An 18,811-nucleotide genomic window follows, 5' to 3' on the forward strand; every position below is an offset into this window, starting at 1 on the left:
TTCCCTCAGACCTGCCGAGTGTTGAGTTTGCCCCTGTGTCCCATCAGTATTGGAACTCGGCCAAGTCTGACGACAGGCTGTCCTCCCCACTCCAGCCTGCCAGGGGATGGGAATACACGCTGAGCTCATCCCAGGACTGCCTGACTGGTGTCAGCCCACAGCTTAATCCCCACAGGGGACACATTACTGGGCCATTAGGCCAACTCTTCCACCCTCAGCACATGCCTCCTGCCCTTGGTTCATTCAGGCTCCTTCCCTTTTCCCCCTGCAACTTTCCTTTCAGAAATAATCCAGAGTGATTATAATGTATCAACACTGAAATCAATTGGATTAGTCCAAAACCGCTGCCTCCGTAAATCTCACCTTTATCCCTCCTTCACCCCAGTGCAGCGTTTAAACACAGCAACCCCCGTCAGTACTTTTCCTCTGAGGAGATGGTTGCCAGATTGGACCTCGTACATCAGGGCAAACTTTTCCTCCGACTGACAAGAAGGCGCTTGACTCTGTTATTGTTTATGAGGAGAAAGCTGGGGTCAAGTTCACAGGCTGGGAGAGAGTCAGAGAGACGGAGAGCGGGAGAGAGAGAAAGTCTGTTCCAGCTCCAGCCCCACGAGAGAGAGCATAACTCAGCCGTGTTTGTGCTTCCCTAATTCCTTTTGATTTAGCAGAAAATTGTGAGCTAAGCTGGAGCGCACAAATATTCACCAGAGCTCCGCTTCTTCACAAACCTGTACGCACCAGTGCAGTCTGTGTGTTCGTGCCTCGTCTCTGAAAAAAAGTGTGTGTGTGTGTGTGTGTGTGTGTGTGTGTGTGTCCCATTCTGACAGCAGCCTAGGCAGAAATACAAATGTCTCTGAAAGGAGCTTAGCCTTAACAGCAGCTTTGGCATAAACACTAGAGCTGTTTTCTCAAGCTTTTCATGAAATAGCAGTTTGCGACAGCTATAGCTAATTCTAATAGTTTCAATTCCGATAGGGATTTTCCTGATTTGTTTACTTGTTTGTTAGCATTACCGGGTCAGCTGAATCAACTGTGGTATTCTTAATCCAATATCACAAACTCCACAGAGAAGTTCAAGTCAATGCTGACGAAAAGAACCGCACGAATCGGCGTCTGTAAGCAGTCATTTTTGAGTTTGCGAAGGTATTCGGATACTTGATAAAAGGTTTTAATCTGTCAGGAGCCATTCGAGGACAGAGAGAATGATCAGAGGTTTGATGATGGATGACAGCTTGAAGACGCACACACACACACGTGTGGGAAGAAAGGTAAGGATGGTCACCCTTCAGGGACAATGTACAGAGTGTGTGTGTGTGTGTGTGTGTGTGTGTGTGTGTGTGTGAGTGTGTGTGTGTGTGTGTGTGTGTGCGCGCATGCTTTATTCAAGCGCTGTCTCAGCACTCGCTTTCTTACACATGTGGTTCATATTTAAGCCATAGTGCTGTTCCACTGGACGGTCTTGGCTCTGTTCTCCCAGTCCCACATTCCCAGCTTTTTTCTCCGACTTTCATTTCTGCTGTGCTTTGGGAGGTGCGTGGCTGCAGGCATGACAAAAAAATTAAATGAATATTTGTTGATAATAATCACACGGATTCACAGGCTTACTTATGCACATCGTCACCGGGGACGGCACCATGCTGATTCATCTTAATATGGTGTATGTGTGCCAGACTGAGCCCAAAGACTTATTAGTATCTGCAGTCCCTGTGTATTAAGTTCTGTTATGCAGGTATATGTGAAAGGTGGATCTGAGGAAGAGCTCCATCACACCCCTATCCAGTGAATATAATAGTGTTGATTCTAAATATTAGTAATAACAATAACAAGTTAATCTGTACGTTTGATAACATAATAATTAATAATAATAATTAACATAATAATTAACTAATAACTAACAATTTGAATAATTTCTTGGTCATTTCATCATGTTTTGCCACGTAAATGATTGAATTTTGCAGTGTCATACACTAAGAATGCCAAAAAAAAAAAATCCTTTATAATATGAAAAGCCACATATTTCCTGTGATTTAATTATCCAGTTTTACTGGGTTGTAAAATGAAGGCGCCATCACTGGTTATAATAATTCCTGTCTGAGGTCACAGATGAACTCCTCACATTAGGACCGTCACCAGTTCTACAGAATCATCACCCGTCAACACACACGCGCACGTACGCACGCACACGGACACACACCTTTATCCATCCATCCCTCTGTAATATCTCCTTCTTAGTCAAACTCTGTAACCCCTGCATCTGCCCAATGGGCGAGAGGAGCTGTCAGCAGCGAGCCCTCCCTCAACTCTCTCTCTCTCTCCCTCCCTCTCTCCCTCCCTCTCTCTCAGCTCTGACTCTCTCCACCGCGCACTGATAAAGGAGAGGTCCCGTGCGAGCATCCGACCCAGGACAGAGTCCCACAGCCGACAGTACTGCAGCGAGTCCCGCATCTACCCAGCCTCTGCCCGGCTCCTCCAGCTGTGATCGGATCCTATTCAGCCAAAAAGAAAGAAAAAAAAACAAAAACATAAACAAGGATAGGTGTTCTGTGGAGCCGACTGGAGAGGTGAAACAGACGACACTTGTTGCTGCTCGTCTCGTCAGGTAAACCTCCTGTCTGAGCGCACAGTGGAGGGAGAGAGAGAGAGAGAGAGAGAGAGAGAGAGAGAGAGAGAGAGAGAGAGAGAGAGAGAGAGAGAGAGTCTGGTGCGCACATGGCACCGAAAACGCGCTCCTCACACTCCTGACAGCCGCGCTTTTAATATGGACCCACACACTGGATAATGAGGCCTACCTACTGAATGGGTGCTTGACCTACTTCACACCACACCTTGTCTGTTAAAGTCGGGCATTTTCTCCTGAAAACTTTTTTTTTTTTTTTTTGATTCTTCGGGGAACTTGCTGGTGTTGGTGGTTAAAGACGCGCAGAAACATGCTGGGTTTAAACAGGATTCTGAGCCTCCGGACGGCCCGGGTTCGGAGCTGTGGTTCGCCGGCAGTCAGACTCTCATCCCGGTCTCCTTCATGCCAAAACTCCGGTGCCAGTTCGAGGATTTACTGTGCGTGTCTGTTGCTGCTGCTGCTGGTGACGCCTCGGGCGGACTCTTCATGGTGGTGAGTACCATCACACCCACAGGCCAACCTACCTGCCACTGAGTTATAGGGGCTGAATTTATTTATGTATTTATGCATTTATTATTATTATTGACATTATTATTATTATTTATTCATTCATTTTATTAGCATAATCATTATTATCATTATTATAAAGAGAGAGTCTGAGTGTAAATGGAGGGTGAAGGAAATGCCACACGATTTGAACATCCATCATGATGTTAATCATTTGAAACGGAGCTGGGACTCGTGCCTAGCTTTGGATCTTTTCGTTCGAAAACTTCAGGGATTCAACCTGCCAACGAAACTAACTTATGATGCCTATTATAATGATCGCTTTCCAAAAAAGCAAAACCCGTCCAGATTAATTCGGAGCAACATTTTCCAACAGACATGCAGACAGGGTATAGAGTATAATTCATGTTTCCAAACATAATCATTCGTATTTCTGCATTTCCCTGCAGATTGTCTCAACGTACTTGCGGGTTTATTAGAAAGAGTTTCATAGAATGAGTGCGCTGCCTTGTCATTTTTATGGGCGAATGGCCGCAGAGAAAAAACAACTCCAAATGTGTTTTTCTGTCAACATTTCGTTGACCTGAAGAAAAAAAAAAAAGATAAATAAAAAGAGCAAGAGAAATGATAGGGACCGAATAATGAAAATAACCTAAAATTATGAGTCGAGCTTCTTCAGGATTTGGTTTCTTGAGCGCATTTTCTTCGTGTCAGTCTGTTGGCCTGCCTTATTGAGAAACAATAATAGAGCGATAAATGTAATTTATGTCGGCGCTGTTGGCTGAGCGCGTGTTCAGCTCAGCTGGAGCTTGTATTCAACAAGGCAGAGCAGTCATTAATTCACCAGGTACCACACACACACACACACACACACACAGAAATTACTTCACTAAAATACCCCGAAACCAGCCATCTAGAGCATAGGTGAGGGGTGAAAAAATATCAGACTGCGCAATAACATACGTGGAAACGTCCCGTGTGTGTGTGTGTGTGTCTGTGTGCGCGCTTGTGTGTGAATGTGTGTGTTTATAGGAGAAGTGTCTGTGTGTGGGCGGGCATGGGGCTGATGGAATGCCTAATAGTTTGTGTAGATTAAAAGCAGTTATGGGGAGTAGTGGGAAGAGTGTGTGTGGAGGCTTTAGCCGGGCATTATTGGCTTTGAGGGGAATCTAGTGTGGGAGATACAGTGTTTAACTGTTTATCACATTTCTGTGGGTGTACAGTAAGTGGTGATATGGACAGATCTGGGGCTTTAACACTCCGGGGGGGGGAGGAGGGTAGCAAAAATGATTGTGGGGTGTTTCATTTGAGAAAAAGAAAAGGCAAAAGCATCACAATTCAGGCTACACATCGTCTTAGATTTAGGTTTATATGACATAAGTGTTGTCTTTTACTGCCTTTAAAGGCTGCATTACAGTAAAGTGATGTCATTTTCTAAACTTATCATACTGTTGTACTTGTTCTAACACCAGCCTTTACCCACTGAGTCATTATATCCATATTACTGACGAGTATTAAAGGTCCAATTTTTAAATATGTTCAGTTTTGTGATGCTTTGGGCTGCTGGACAACCCGACCGACCAGCCCAGTTGTCCTACTGTTAGTAGTTGAAAAGTTGAAAATGAGACTGACTGGAAATTTGACCTTGAAGTACCAATAGCCTTCCCTAAAATATCGATATCCAGGTATTTGTTCAGAAATGTTTTGATATTTGATTTCGTCAGCCAGTCTGAGCATTTATGCAGTGCTTTTGAGGAGATTTCAAAACATCATGATATACGTTGTGTATTGTGATATAGCCAAGTAATGCTGTGATAATATTATATGGGGGCACTAATCACACCAAGATTAGCTCCGCCATGATACTGGAAATCACAATAAGATATTATTGTGATATCTCTAGAAATATGTAAAAATGAAAAAAAAAAAAACATACTATCAGTCAAATTAATCTCTAATTTTGTTTATTGGGTGATTTGTCTCGTATTCAAATCAATTACATGCTCAAAATATGAGTCTGCAACTGTTACTGTGTAAAACCTACAAAAAAGAACAATACCATTTGATTTTCCAGTTTAGACCGTCAAGGGAATAGAAACTGAAATTATTTACGCGACGATGTATTATTTACACAGTATTATCATGTCTGCATTGTTACCAACATATCAATATTTTGCTTTTAAATATAAACAGTTATCGTCAACACCAGTGTATTGTGGCAACTCTAACGCATACATTTCATAATTGTGATAATCTTTTATCAAATCTATCATAACACCCGCAGTTTCCAAGTACTTGTCACAGATAATAGTCTGAACTGGAACCACTCATATGCACGTCAGTGCCATAAGTTGGCTTTGTGTTTGTCCCAATAACTGCAAAGAATGTAAACTGATTTGTTTGCTTATTTGCTGCATCTGTAGCATGCACACTCAGCAAATCTCTGCCAAGGTCCAACAGTCAGATTTAATTCAATGAAGCAGAATCAAACATATTTAAGTCTGCTAGATCCAGATTTTTATGAGGATCCACATCTCGTTGTGCTCACTCATAGATACCAGCCACCTAATTATGCCTGATATTTAAGATATAAGATATACATAAGATTCATACATTATTCTGACAGAAAATAATGAAACATGTCCTATTCTGGGCTGTGACCCATCCTCCATCCAGGTTTTGGAAAAAAAAAACAAAAAAACAGTTCAGTACTTTTTGTATAATCCTGCTGACAGATGAACCAACAAACCCTCAAAACAAATATATTTTAGTATTTTAGTTTATAGTCTATATGATTAAATAATTCCCCTGAAGATGACAGGGCAACATTTTGCAGCTGTGTCATCAGAAGTCAATAGAAGCCTTCCCTATTTGTCTCCCACTTGTCCTTCCTCTGTGATTCACAGTAGAGTCACAGGGCTTTACAGCATGTTGTTTTAAACCTGTGGATGGACAGTGATTTACTATCCTATAAAATCCACAAGTCCTCTTGACTCTCAGAGAGAACGAGAGAGAAAATTAAGTGTGAATTGCCGCTCTGGCTCTTTCCTTTGATGAGCAGTCTGTTCTTACCCCTCCTCTCTTATCCCACTCTGGGGAGTAGAGAGAGGGAGAGAGAGCCTCCATCCTCTCGCCTGGCCTCGTAAAAACCCGACCACACAGCTACGAGCTCCCTGACCTCCCCTCGCTGACCCGCCACAGCCCTGCAGCCATCGAGCTGCAAGGGGTCTCGTGAACACACACACATCACGATTAAAGTTTATTTTGGGAAAGGCTCGACGCTGCATCAACATTATAGGATACTGCAAGAATCCGTTGTCTCCTGGCGGAGAGAATGACTGGAAAAAGGCACGCTGGAGAACAGCTAGTAAGACGAGAATGAGAGCGAACAGGCCCGAAGACAGAGAGGAGTAAAGTGAGTAAATGGGGTCTTAGTTTGACAGGGTTATTGGAGGCCCCAGACTGCGTGCTCTGATTTGTGACGACATGATTTCAACGATCCCGTTGGGAAACATTTAAACACACATACACACGCAGGTCTTGTGGGGAGAGGTTAAGTGCTTATTTATTTGGAGAGCCAAGTAAATGGTTTCCACTCCCCTCCTTCTCGCAAACCCTAAACCGTTAAGTGTAGTGAACTCTGACTCACAGAGCTCTGTTACCGCAGCTCTCCTCTGTGCCACTCACCACCTTTAAGTGTGTCTATACATCTTGCCATATGAGGGCACCAGTGTGTACTAATCAATCGCAATGTGGCAAAAATCGCTGCTGGATTAGACTTCTTCTAAATGACACGGATTCAGTTGAAAAGTGTCTTGAATTTTTTCTGCATTATCAGGTACATCGGTGCGCTGGGGGCCCGGGTTATCTGCGACAACATCCCCGGCTTGGTGAACAAGCAGCGGCAACTCTGCCAGCGCCACCCAGACATCATGCAGGCCATCGGCGAGGGCACCAAGGAGTGGATCAGAGAGTGCCAGCACCAGTTCAGACACCACCGTTGGAACTGCAGCACGCTGGACCGCGACCACACTGTGTTCGGACGTGTCCTACTGCGGAGTAAGTTCATGTGTGTGTCTTCACATGCAACGAGGCCAAAACTGAGATACCACTATCCTCTTTCTTCACTTTTACTGCCTTATCTCTCCCTTCGCCTGTCTGTTCTTCTCCCCTCGCTCTGTTCTTTCTCCGATCTTTCCTTCTCATACGCACGTATGCTGGTGCTCCTTGTTTATAGTCGCTAATGGACTGTTGCAATGCCTTACGCCTCGTCAATACACACAGGCTTCGAGGCACGGGCTTGTCCTCATTTTGTTTTTCCACTCCTGCCAGACCTCTCGGCTTTTCTAACAGATTTGTGTACGTATGCATACAGGTGCATGTACATTTTGACATACATAGTTTCCAACCTGTTTGTAGCCAGTTCATGGATAATTCCTCCTCATGAAGTGTTTTTCACAACTGCATACAGTCGAATTAATGAATATTTATGAAATAACTGTGACAGGAACAGTGAAACTGCAGTTAAAAAAAAAAAAAAACCCACAGAGAATCCTAAATTGCAAACTATACAGGTCCAATGTTTAACAATTCCCAACTCTTGAAATGCGCTTTGGGATGGCAGCCGACGCGTCAGTATTTGACAAGCTGGGAATGAGACTCAAACCAAACATTTTTCGCAAATTGGACTTTTAAGTCAGCAATTCTTTTTGCAGGAGAGAACACGTTAAATGATAACAGTTCTATAAGTTGTCGATCACACATTCTTTGCATGCATAGCTCGGATGAACACCTGTGAAAAGGGTGACTTGATGCCCTTGATGCTTTCTCTTGACTTTTTGCAGCTTTCTGCGCCACACACAATAGTAAATGCGTCATTTCCAGCAGGTCACTGTAGTCAATCTGAACAGACTTTGTATACGACGTCACAGACTCTCCTCGGCTTGTTACGGTCCCTCTTCCAGCTGTCCTAAGCATGTGTGGGGGCCAACGATGCATGGAAAAAAAGTAGCAGATATGGAGATACAGCCTGAGTGTGTGTGTGTGTGTGTGTGTGTGTGTGCGTGTGTGTGTGTGTGCGCGTGTGTGTGTGTGTGTGTGTGTGTGGCGGATAGGAATAAACAGTAATGTAGATGTAAATATTTAGAGAGATATTCTCACTGTCAGACAAACAGCGCAGGTTTGAATGATGACCAGCAATGCCCTCCTCCATCCTCCCCCACATACACCCGCCCCCTCAGCAGCACCCACTGCCCCCTACTCCTCAACAAAGATGGAATGGGACATTCCAGTGAATACAGAGTTAGCAGGTCGGATCGCACAAACTGGTTCAGAGGGAACATGTATTTTGTTTTCGGATACCAAAGTGCCCCACCCTTGGTCATTTATAATCAGTGCTCTATGAGTTTGTTTTGTGATGTTTTCTAGAAGTGCTTCCATTTCAGAGCACACAACGTTACAGAAAAAAATTCTGATTCCCTGATCTATGTACATGTTATCTTGCAGGACAGCGTTTTAAATTAAAAATGTAGTTCAAAAATGTGATACAATATTTTCCATCCAGCTTTGCAGGTTATTTGAATTCCTCTTCCGACTTGTTAACCGTCCAACTTGGTCAGACTAAAACCATTGTGTCTGTGTGAGCATTGTTAGAAACAGAGACAGGTCCATAGGCCCAAGAAATAAATTACCTATATGCACTTTATGTTAACATGCAACCACGAGCCAACCTAATATAAAACAAGATTAAATGTTTCATATCCTGTTTATATAAGCTGCACGGTGAAAGCGGTAGGTCTACGACGCTAAGATGTGTCCTGTCACAGCACTGTTATGTGCTCACCCATGTTTTGGCAGCGCTCAGAGAGTTACACAGTCACACATGTAAAACGCGGGTGAAAAGTGAATTATTGTGCAGCTTGTGGAGATAGCTGTATTAATTAAAATAGGTGGTCAGTGTGATTTTATATTACATTAATGATATATATCCACAAAACAGTAATTGTCCTTTAAATATATTTGATTATTTCATTCTTTCCGGAACTTCCATTCAAACAAAAAAAAACAACTGCCAAGACAGCGAGAGACAACACTAAACAGTAGTTTGAAGCTCTCAGGCTCCAAATGAGAACAATGTTTTTGTGTTTACAGGTTTTAAGGTTAACAGGTGCTCATTAATACAATATGAAATTAATATATTGGTGCTGTTCCGGGAACATCATAATCATGTTTTGTATGGTCATGGCTTAGCAACTCATGTAAAACAAGCTGGAAAAATACACACATGGGAAAAATGATCCTTTTAAACATGCATTAAACATTGTGAAAGGGTACTTTTGCTGTCTAAAGAAGTAAGTTTTCCCCTAAGCCAAACCAATGTACTTGTATAAATAACAAGCTAAAAGTTTATTCTATTTTGGATATAAACCCCAGTCTCCTGTGTAACAATTCCATAGACTAAAGAATCACTATATTTGTTTACAATAACTTGGGGGGAGAAAACCCCAGACCACCGTCTTGCAATAATGGTATAAAAATGGTATCACAAAATCTCGGTGGACATATTTCTACAGATACACGTTTTTTACCATCATATCCCCTCAACCCTGTTGAATATGTGTCCGCTGACAATTCAGCATGCCGATCATGCTAAAGGGAGCTGAAGTCAAGTCCAAAATAGAAAGAGTGCATCCTCTGGGAAATATTGATGCTTCTTGTGTGAAAGTAAAAAAAAAATGACTTGCTGGTGGCACGGGATGAAAAGGTTGCATTATCACCAGAAACATCAGGATTTATGCTCTGGGAACCATGAATATCCAAAGCAAATCTTACAGAAATTCAGCCAACAGTTTTTGAGATGATTTGTCATGTTTTAAAGCATTGGTTCCGGATGGTTGTCGGGGTGAAAAAAATCATTAGAAGTCTTTTTCTTCTTGACGGGAGATATAACTTTATACGGAGCAGAGTTGTTGTTAATGTTATATGTGAAAACCATTTATGTCTCCTTCTTTTTATTTTTTGGGGGGGTGGAAGAGTTCTTCTGCCTCTTGGTGCCGTGTTGTTTTTCGGGGTCATTCATTCCCACGGGTGCTGCAAAAAGCAACTGTGACCAAGCACTATATCTAATTCTCTGTGTAACTTTGGCCACACAATAGATGAGTCATGTGCCGAGGAACTTAGGAGACCAGAAAAAGCACAGCAATGGTAGAAAATGCTGTCATGACATCACCCTGGCGCTGATTAATGGGGTATCACTGTGTCTGTATTTAAACAATTTATGCGAGCAGAGGAGAGCCCCGCAGCTAGGATTATTTCCATGATAATATTTAAACAAAGCTGTCCTATACTCCACATCAGGCCTGATATGCCCCCGTCAGCTGCACCTTCACATCCTGATGGCTCATGCCCAGGCCTGGTCATGGCATTATCTGAATCTGTGTACGCATTTTAACATTTGGGCTGCACAGTTTTATGTCTTTACGGAGTCTAATCTGAGAGAATCCTGTGTTGCATTGAGTAACGGTTTGACCTCTTTGTGCTTTCTCTCCTTGTCTCTCTTTCTCAGGCAGTCGCGAGGCAGCGTTCGTCTACGCCATTTCCTCAGCAGGGGTGGTGTACGCACTCACTCGCGCCTGCAGCCAAGGCGAGCTGAAGACGTGTAACTGTGACCCACACAAGCGCGGACGAGCCAGTGATGACAGAGGAGAGTTCGACTGGGGGGGCTGTAGTGACAATATCAACTACGGGATCAAGTTTGCCAAAGCCTTCATAGACGCTAAAGAGAGGACTGTCCGAGACGCACGGGCGCTCATGAACCTTCACAACAACCGCTGCGGAAGAACAGTAAGAAAACACTCACAGTGGCGTATCTAGCTCTACAGACTTTTGTTTTATTTGTTGATATATCTGACCTTGGACTCCATTCACATCTGATATTAACATGCAATCTGTATCTAGATACATGATGTGGACAATGTTTATGGACCTATGCATTTATCTGGCTGATCTCCTACAAATGTCTGCATAGTCTCTGTTTTTCATTGTGATAAATATCAGGACAGACAGACACGGCAAAAACAAGCTTCTCCTCCATTTTAATGGTTACCAGGGTTACAGGTGATTATATATATGATTGGTTGTCTGAAAATGAGCAACAAATGACTACTTCAGTGGATTGTTGAAATGTTCAGAGATTTACATTTTTTTTACGAGAGATGCTTGAAGTATTTGCCCAACAAAAGGCGGAGCGATGTGAAAAAAATGTCTGGGTGCAGTGAATTCTTCTTTTAAGCAAATGCAGGGTGCATATGGTCTCTCCTCGTTGGGAACAACGAAAACAGAAACTTTTTTTGGATTTTACGCAGAAAAAAAACATTTTTGTCACTGTGGCAACCCTACCACCCAAGTTATAATGCATTCTGAGTGCATTTTGGAGCTGTAACTCTTTCTTTTAAATTGCAACACCTGGCATTGACACATATTTTTTCTTTTCTTAAAGAATTATTTTCTGATACAGATCACCTGTTAATGCTAAATCTAAATGGATTCTGAGATTTCAGTCACTGACCCAATGGAAGTAAATATAATTTTATTTGTAGTGCAATTTCTTCCCAGAGAGAGAGAGAGAGAGAGAGAGAGAGAGAGAGACTTTGGTTGATTTGTTTTCTTTTGAACTATTTCTTTGGTAGAATGAAGCTTACATGGAAACTGTTCACAGAATACTTTCAATGCTTTGATATGGGTCCCAACCCATTCAATATGTGGCTGGATGCCTGAAAAAAATAACAATGATGATGACCCTAGAGCCCTTTTGAGAAGTTCAGAGAGGGTTACTCTGTTTTCTGACTTTGTATAATACGACTGCCTTGAAATGATAACCTGTCACTCAAGTGAAGCACTGTAGGCACCCAGCAGTTAATACATCTTGTCCCCTTTCTCATATTGTGAAAATGAATATGGAGGAAGATCCGGTTCAACCAAACTTAAAACAGCAATAGCAAAACTTAATTTCAAAAGTAATGTCCTGAATAATCCAGAGACATTGTAAACTGTTCATTTTCCAAATATCTTTGGAAAGAAGCTCAGACAAAGACAAAATATTTACAATGCTTTGAGCACCTTAAACAAATATCCTTTGCCCTCTCTTATATCTACCTCAAAATAATGATGTGCAGGACTACTTTAACTAAACCAACCCTGTAATAAACATTCCTGCCTGAGTGCTCCATTTTCAGAATCTGTGAAACTCAATTTCAAGATGGCTAAACACACACAATCCCCACTTCTCTCTGCGCATTTAGGCAGTGAAGCGATTCATGAAGCTGGAGTGTAAATGTCATGGCGTGAGCGGCTCTTGCACGCTGCGTACATGTTGGATGGCCATGTCGGACTTCAGGAAGACCGGGGACTACCTGCGGAGGAAATACAACGGGGCCATCGAGGTGACAATGAATCAAGACGGGACGGGCTTTGCTGTGGCTAACAAAGCCTTCAGGAAGGCCACCAAGAACGACCTGGTCTACTTCGAGAACTCACCGGATTACTGCCTACAAGACAAATCAGCAGGTGAGGAGGCAAAGGGAGGAGGAAGGTGGACTGAGAGGCAGGTTCTCATGGATGTTGATGGATTGCCCCGACTGTGTTATGTTTTAGGGGTGTTATGTATATGTTGTGTGTATGTTCATGCATGACTAGTGTGTTTGTGTGTGAATGTCAGTGTGTGTGTGTGTGTGTGTGTGTGTGTGTGTGTAAGGGTAGTCAGATAACACAGCAGGCCTCCTGTGTGATGTCTGTGGAAGCTAATATCCTTGTACCCTGGGGACATGGTCGTTTTGTGACCACCTGACCTCTATCAGTCTTTGTCAACACACACACACACACACACACACACACACACACACACACACACACACACACAAAACACCATAGTAACAGGAAGTGTTGATCTACCTTTGCTCAAACCACATCATTAATTATGACTTTCTGATGGTGGATGGATGTCGAGGTTGTTGGACAAACTTGTACGTTCTTTGACATCAACACCTCTGTCCAGTTCTCCCTGCTCCCTCTCTCTTCGTCCGCCCCCCTCTTTCTCACCTTCCCAGTGGAATCCACAGCCTAGGGACACAAGCAGCTAATTTAAAAAAAAATCACTTCTTTCTGTCTGTCACAGTCTCTCCCTCTCTGTCCGTCTGAACTAAGCGTAGCTGGAGGGCAGAGTGGGCCTCAGAGTGTGAGAGCCTGTCTGTCTGTCACGCTCCACTGTCCATTTAACCCTCACACACACACGCACAGACACACACACACAGATAGAGTGGCTTCAAAGGGAGCAGTGGCTTGGGAAAGGCAGTGTAACTATAGGCCACTCTACCAACACTGCATAGTTGTGTGTGTGGGTCTGTTGTTCTACGGGCAGCTTGTTGTGATAGGTAGCAGTTCAAACATGGAGCTTCTCACACGAAACACCAGCGCTAATCTCTGCGGGGTTGACATTCACATAAGACATAGACAATATGCCACTGCATTAGGTAATGGCCAGACTGCTAAACACTGGCCAATTTGTAAAAACAGTGGGGCATTCTATCAAACATTTCTAGTTTACATTGTCTCTATCGATCACCATTTACCACAAGCCTGAGGCTGTCATGGGTTCATGCCCCATGTTCGGATTTTAGGGCCCATTCAGAAAGGATCAGGCATTGTGGTGAAAAACACCATATGTATTCACCAAATCTGGTCTTGGAGGGCACAGTCATGATAAGACCAGTATGACCTGCAGATGAGAGGTAGAATGGGACAGGTCAGTCATGTTGGCACCAGCTGTTTGGCTAAATGCTACACTAGCAACTCAACAGACATTTGTCTGTGTAGAGTCTTGTTTTACTTGGAATAACTCAGTTGGAAACACACAATAATGATCAGCCTCGCTTTTTAATTTACCGGTGTGGACAAACATCACTAGCAGGACAAGCATGCTAGTAGCCGAGGCGCTTGTTTTTTTTAGGCGCATTAATGCAACTTTCTGGATCATCAGTGTAAGTTCATCACAACATTAAGTCACACGAATGGGCAACAGAATGACACTCCTGCACCACAGCACAACCCTGCGGCTAATCCCAACATTGCCTGATTCTGTTTGAATGGGCCCTGAGTGTCAGTAAACCACTGGCAACATGGCTGCAAAGTCATTAAGGATGGCAGTCACATCCAAATAAAATCCATGTTAACACTAATAGAATCAATTCATCAAGTTTCAAAGGGTCTATACAATGATAATTAATGAATAGTACAAGTAATTTTAAGCAAGCCAGACATTATCCAGCTTCTCGGGTGGCATTGCTAAAATTGAATGTCTTTAGTTTTGAGCTGCACAAAAAAAAAATATTTCAAGATGTCAACAAACTGTGATGGACATTTTCTTTTACAGACAAAACAATTCATCGAGAAAACAATTGTCAGCGCTGTGACTATCCTAGATTGCAGATAAAAGTATCTACTACATAATTAACAATTAGAATTTGATCCTTTGTTTGTTTTATAATATTAAATTTGGTTGAGGAAATTATACAGTAGTCCTTTCACCTCCAGTGCAGAATTTGGCTCTCCAGAGAAATTATCAATCAGAGAAACTTTTAGCTTCTATTAGCTAACACTTCTGTGTTTTTGTGCAGGCTCCCTGGGCACGGCTGGACGGGTTTGCAATAAGACATCGCGGGGCACTGACGGCTGTGAGGTCATGTGCTGTGGGCGGGGCTACGACACAACAAGAGTCAAGCAAATCACCAAGTGCGAGTGCAAGTTCAAATGGTGCTGTGCCGTGGAGTGTAAGGACTGTGAGGAAGCCGTGGACATACATACGTGCAAAGCCCCAAAACGAGCCGAATGGTTGGACCAGACCTGAGGACACGCCCCATCCGCTCCCCTATAATGCGACCCCGCCCCCTTTCCCTTTACAGGACATCCTGTGGAACATGGCATTCTGGGAAGGTTTGTCCGAAAGTGCTCTGCGTCTCCGGCCTCCCCTGCCCCCACCCTCGGTTCATCATTGCATGGCTTTTCTACCTGTCTCTGTGAAAGCACTAGAATTCAATACCCATCAATATGAATTAATACCCATTAGCCCCTGTTTGTGAATGGCCCTGTGAATGAACTGCTGGGATCAGATGATGAACGGTGAACAGTGAACACTTTGGGGTTTCGGTGGATTGGGCTTTAATCAAAGATTTGGTCCAGACTGCCTTTTTTTCTAGCGTGTGGTTCGGGGTTAAAAATGGTTTGCTGCTTTCATGATGCTTTAAAGACACATTTTTACATTAACTGAGCCTTCAAACGTATCAAGTATTATTACAACAACATCATATATTCACATAATGTTTTTTTCTTTTTGTTGGGGAAATACACTTTTATCTACCAAAAACAAAACACTTGGTTGGACTGTGGGAAGTAGCTTAACGAGTGCACTTTGAGAAGTGGACATCAGAGTGTTAAGTTTGGCTACGTGCGGCCAAACAGAAGTCCAGGAAGAGGACTACAAGGGAGGATGGGGAGATGGACACCAGATGAATAAATGGACGGATGCATCATTGGAACTTTGAATGCAACTGTAAAAAAAAAAAAAAAAAAAAAAAAAAAAGGAACAAAGAAAGAAAAAGCTGTTTAAAGTGATTTATTTAAATTGTAAAGTGTTGTTTCATTACTCATCTGCGGATGAGACTGCACTACATTGGCTGACACGAGTAGAGAGAAGAGCACTCCCACTATTATGATTACACAATGTACTCTCGTTTTCTCTGTGTAAGACGACAAACTACCGCTGACAAGGAGAAGAAGAAGAAAAAAGAAGAAGGCTATTCAGTCACACACAACCACAACATCAGACAGATTTCACTTCTCTGCTCTCCAGCTTGCTTGTATAACATTGTGTATATTGCCTTATCTAAACAGATGTTCTTATGAAATATATGGTGCATTAGTATATGACACTGGAATCTTTGTTTTTTGTTCGGTCAGACAAACATAGAGCTTGAAGGCAAGACAGAGACTAGATAGGGCCGACAGAGCAGAACTAATCAGTGTGACCGAGCCGGATAGTGAGTAAGTTCTGTTATACTGCTGTCATAACCTGCCAGGATATTCCCATCACACACACATATACATACACACACATACACACACCGTTAGTGCTCCTCACCAGCATGAGTTGAGAGACACCGGGGACACAGTAATAATACAATCTATGTTAGTAACAAAGGCTGATTCAGTATGCGTCGGGGTGGGGTTGCATTATATCAGTCAAGGGGAGGGAAGTGTTTGATTAAAGGCCCAACCTAAACCCCAACCCCTGCTGGCCTCATCCCACCCCTCGCTATGTGGAATTCCAGGTGGGTCCCAGGCTAATGACTAGATGGCTGTAATTACCCGGGGCTGTTGATAGCTGGTGATTGGACACGGTCGTGCCACAGAGGACCTAGTGTGGGCTCCTGCTGGGACCACATTTAATCAAAGGCTTCTTGGCCGGCTTATCAAAGGGAATACTTTCCAGCAATCTTCTCTGCCTCAGCCCCCGCCAGCTCCCGAGACTCTCAGTCCAGTTAGGTCTCTGTTACATTAGAGCCAAGAGAGTCCTGATAACGTGATTTCAAAAGGATGTCACACACAACCGCAGACTTAGGACAAAAGCAGCGTGTAATCTAGGGCTGTACGAATGTGATGTTATTTATATTCTAAGTATACACTGAGGTCTTCAAATGATGTTGGCAATGTGTCGACAGTCCACCCAAAAGAATAAGCAATTCTAAAATTTCTCCTCAGATTAAATGAAGCACCTTGCACAAAGGGAAGGCAGATACATTCTAGAGACCATCTTGCAATGGCTACAACACCCACTGACATGTTCATGTTCTGACTCATGACGACTCTGTGCTGAATTAATGGATAAGTATTCATGTAGGACCACGCCTATCTTCAAACCCAGTCTTTATTTTGTACTGAACTACATACACACCTGCAACGTTTACTGACTGCATCTTAGACGGTTCTGACGCTATTGTGTTGATAAAATTTGTCAACAGACAGGCAGACGATTTGAAAACTGCACCAGCTGCACTAGAAAAAGGCGGGGAAGGACTGGAACTGGGATACAGTGATCTGCGTCTTAATATGTGGGTCAGGCGCAGGGTGTGGTTCAATGGCCCCTTTCTTACTTTACTAGTTCCAGCGCCCTCAATCAGACCGCACCCTTTTTCAAACTAAGTCTTCATTTGGATCTACGGAAAAGAAAGCTAATGTAATGCTTGCCAGACTCAAAGTCAACAACTTTGCCAACTGTTGACAAACTACTCTAATTTGATGGTATGTTTAACAACAACATATCGAGCCAGCCAGACATGCCATTGTCCCAAATTGTCCTCAATATAAACTACACACCTGTTGAGTTTTGTGCCTGCTTCTGTCTACAGGCAGACAGAAATATAAATATAAAGTACTCAAAATCACTTCTGCTTTATGGTTCAAGACCACCCCTCTAAAAGTGCTAACACTAGTCGGTGACTAGTTCAAGCCAGCATCAGTATTTGACGACGTAGAAGTGACATTCAGTAATCAACTATCTTTTGCCACAGTCACTGACTGAACACTGTGTAGCATTCTATATTAGGGCTGCATGATATTAGAAAACATTGTCATTGCAATATTTTGGTTTCCTCCATAAGATATTACAAGGTCAAAAAATACAAGAATCTTGACTAGATAACTTGAATAGCTTAACACAGGCTATGCTACTGATGTCACAGTCAGCAGAAGTCACCATGGTTACAACCACTGAGCAGCAGCATTGTAAATCTTAATGGTCTTCTGAGCTTGAATGCCAAAACAAACCCCACACATCTCACAAGGTAATTTTCTTTGGTTGGCTTCGCACATACTATGAATTAAGATGTCATCATTATAAATGAAGCTTGGAGGCTTCAAACTATTCAGCAGAGCCCTTGTGTAAACACAACTGCATGGTTTCCTTTTGAGAAGGAGCCAAATGATAAAGAATTAATCAATTGCCTTTTTACTCAGCAAAACTGTCTTATAACACTACAACATTTTTATTTATTTTTTTGAATTCCTCTGTGCTGTGTTTGTCAATGAGTCCTTCTAATGAAATCCCCTCTCTTGCCCAGGCTTGGGACAGGATGCAGCCATGTTCAGGCCTGATTGGACCCGCTGACTCCATGACACAGGAAATGCAAGGCCTCTGCCCTGGAGATACCTTAATGCAGGAAGCAGACACAGATACAACAAAGGAGATGAAAAGAAAAAACGTTCTCCTTAGTTTCTACAATCAACACAGTCTCTTTTACTTGATACTACTTAGTAATACAAGTTTTAAATAGACAAATTTAGGCCACTCATAATTCAACTTTCAGTTTCCCGACCTCATCTGCCCCAAATAGAGCCCTCAACATCCTAGAAGTGGTCTTTTAATAGCCACGGGAGGCCCATAATGTTAGATAAGATAAGCTTTATTGTCCCTCGGGGTAATATTATCAAGCAATTCCAGCCATTGAGACTATTCTAGTGCCAGCTTCCTGTGGTACATCTATCTGTGTCCTGAATGCCAGGCTGAGAGCATTCCTGTTGCAGAGGATCACAAGCAAACCATTTGTCTTCACAGCTGGCAGGCAGCGCTATGGGTGAGGG

General features: G+C 42.9%; 1 protein-coding gene and 1 long non-coding RNA gene across 11 annotated transcripts in view; one reads left to right on the top strand and one right to left on the bottom strand.

Annotated features, from left to right (window-relative positions):
- LOC119022102 overlaps positions 1-18,811 on the bottom strand; it is a 54,710-nt gene that overhangs the window by 23,346 nt on the left and 12,553 nt on the right. The window contains exons 3-4 of one of the 9 annotated variants that reach the window (XR_005075830.1): positions 13,073-13,240; positions 12,441-12,534 (exon numbers count right to left, since the gene is read on the bottom strand). The exons of 4 other annotated variants lie outside the window; for them this stretch is intronic. This is a non-coding gene — a long non-coding RNA (uncharacterized LOC119022102). Of the gene's footprint in view, positions 1-1,357; positions 1,539-2,212; positions 2,487-12,440; positions 12,535-13,072; positions 13,241-18,192; positions 18,381-18,811 lie in introns of those variants that run through there. 4 more of the 9 variants (XR_005075828.1, XR_005075832.1, XR_005075831.1 and 1 more) reach the window with 4 other exon arrangements.
- LOC119022098 (protein Wnt-2b-A) lies at positions 2,495-16,099 on the top strand. Of its 2 annotated transcripts, XM_037102636.1 has the most exons (6): positions 2,496-2,599; positions 2,916-3,109; positions 6,963-7,183; positions 10,689-10,966; positions 12,424-12,688; positions 14,794-16,099. In XM_037102636.1, the coding sequence occupies exons 2-6, from the start codon at positions 2,928-2,930 to the stop codon at positions 15,021-15,023; spliced, it is 1,176 nt and encodes a 391-aa protein (XP_036958531.1). In that variant the 5' UTR covers positions 2,496-2,599; positions 2,916-2,927; the 3' UTR covers positions 15,024-16,099. The 2 variants fall into 2 exon arrangements, with proteins under 2 accessions (XP_036958530.1, XP_036958531.1); XM_037102635.1 differs by having other exon boundaries at positions 2,495-3,109.

This window comes from Acanthopagrus latus, chromosome 7 (genome assembly GCF_904848185.1).
Source record: "Acanthopagrus latus isolate v.2019 chromosome 7, fAcaLat1.1, whole genome shotgun sequence".
NCBI lineage: Eukaryota > Metazoa > Chordata > Actinopteri > Spariformes > Sparidae > Acanthopagrus > Acanthopagrus latus.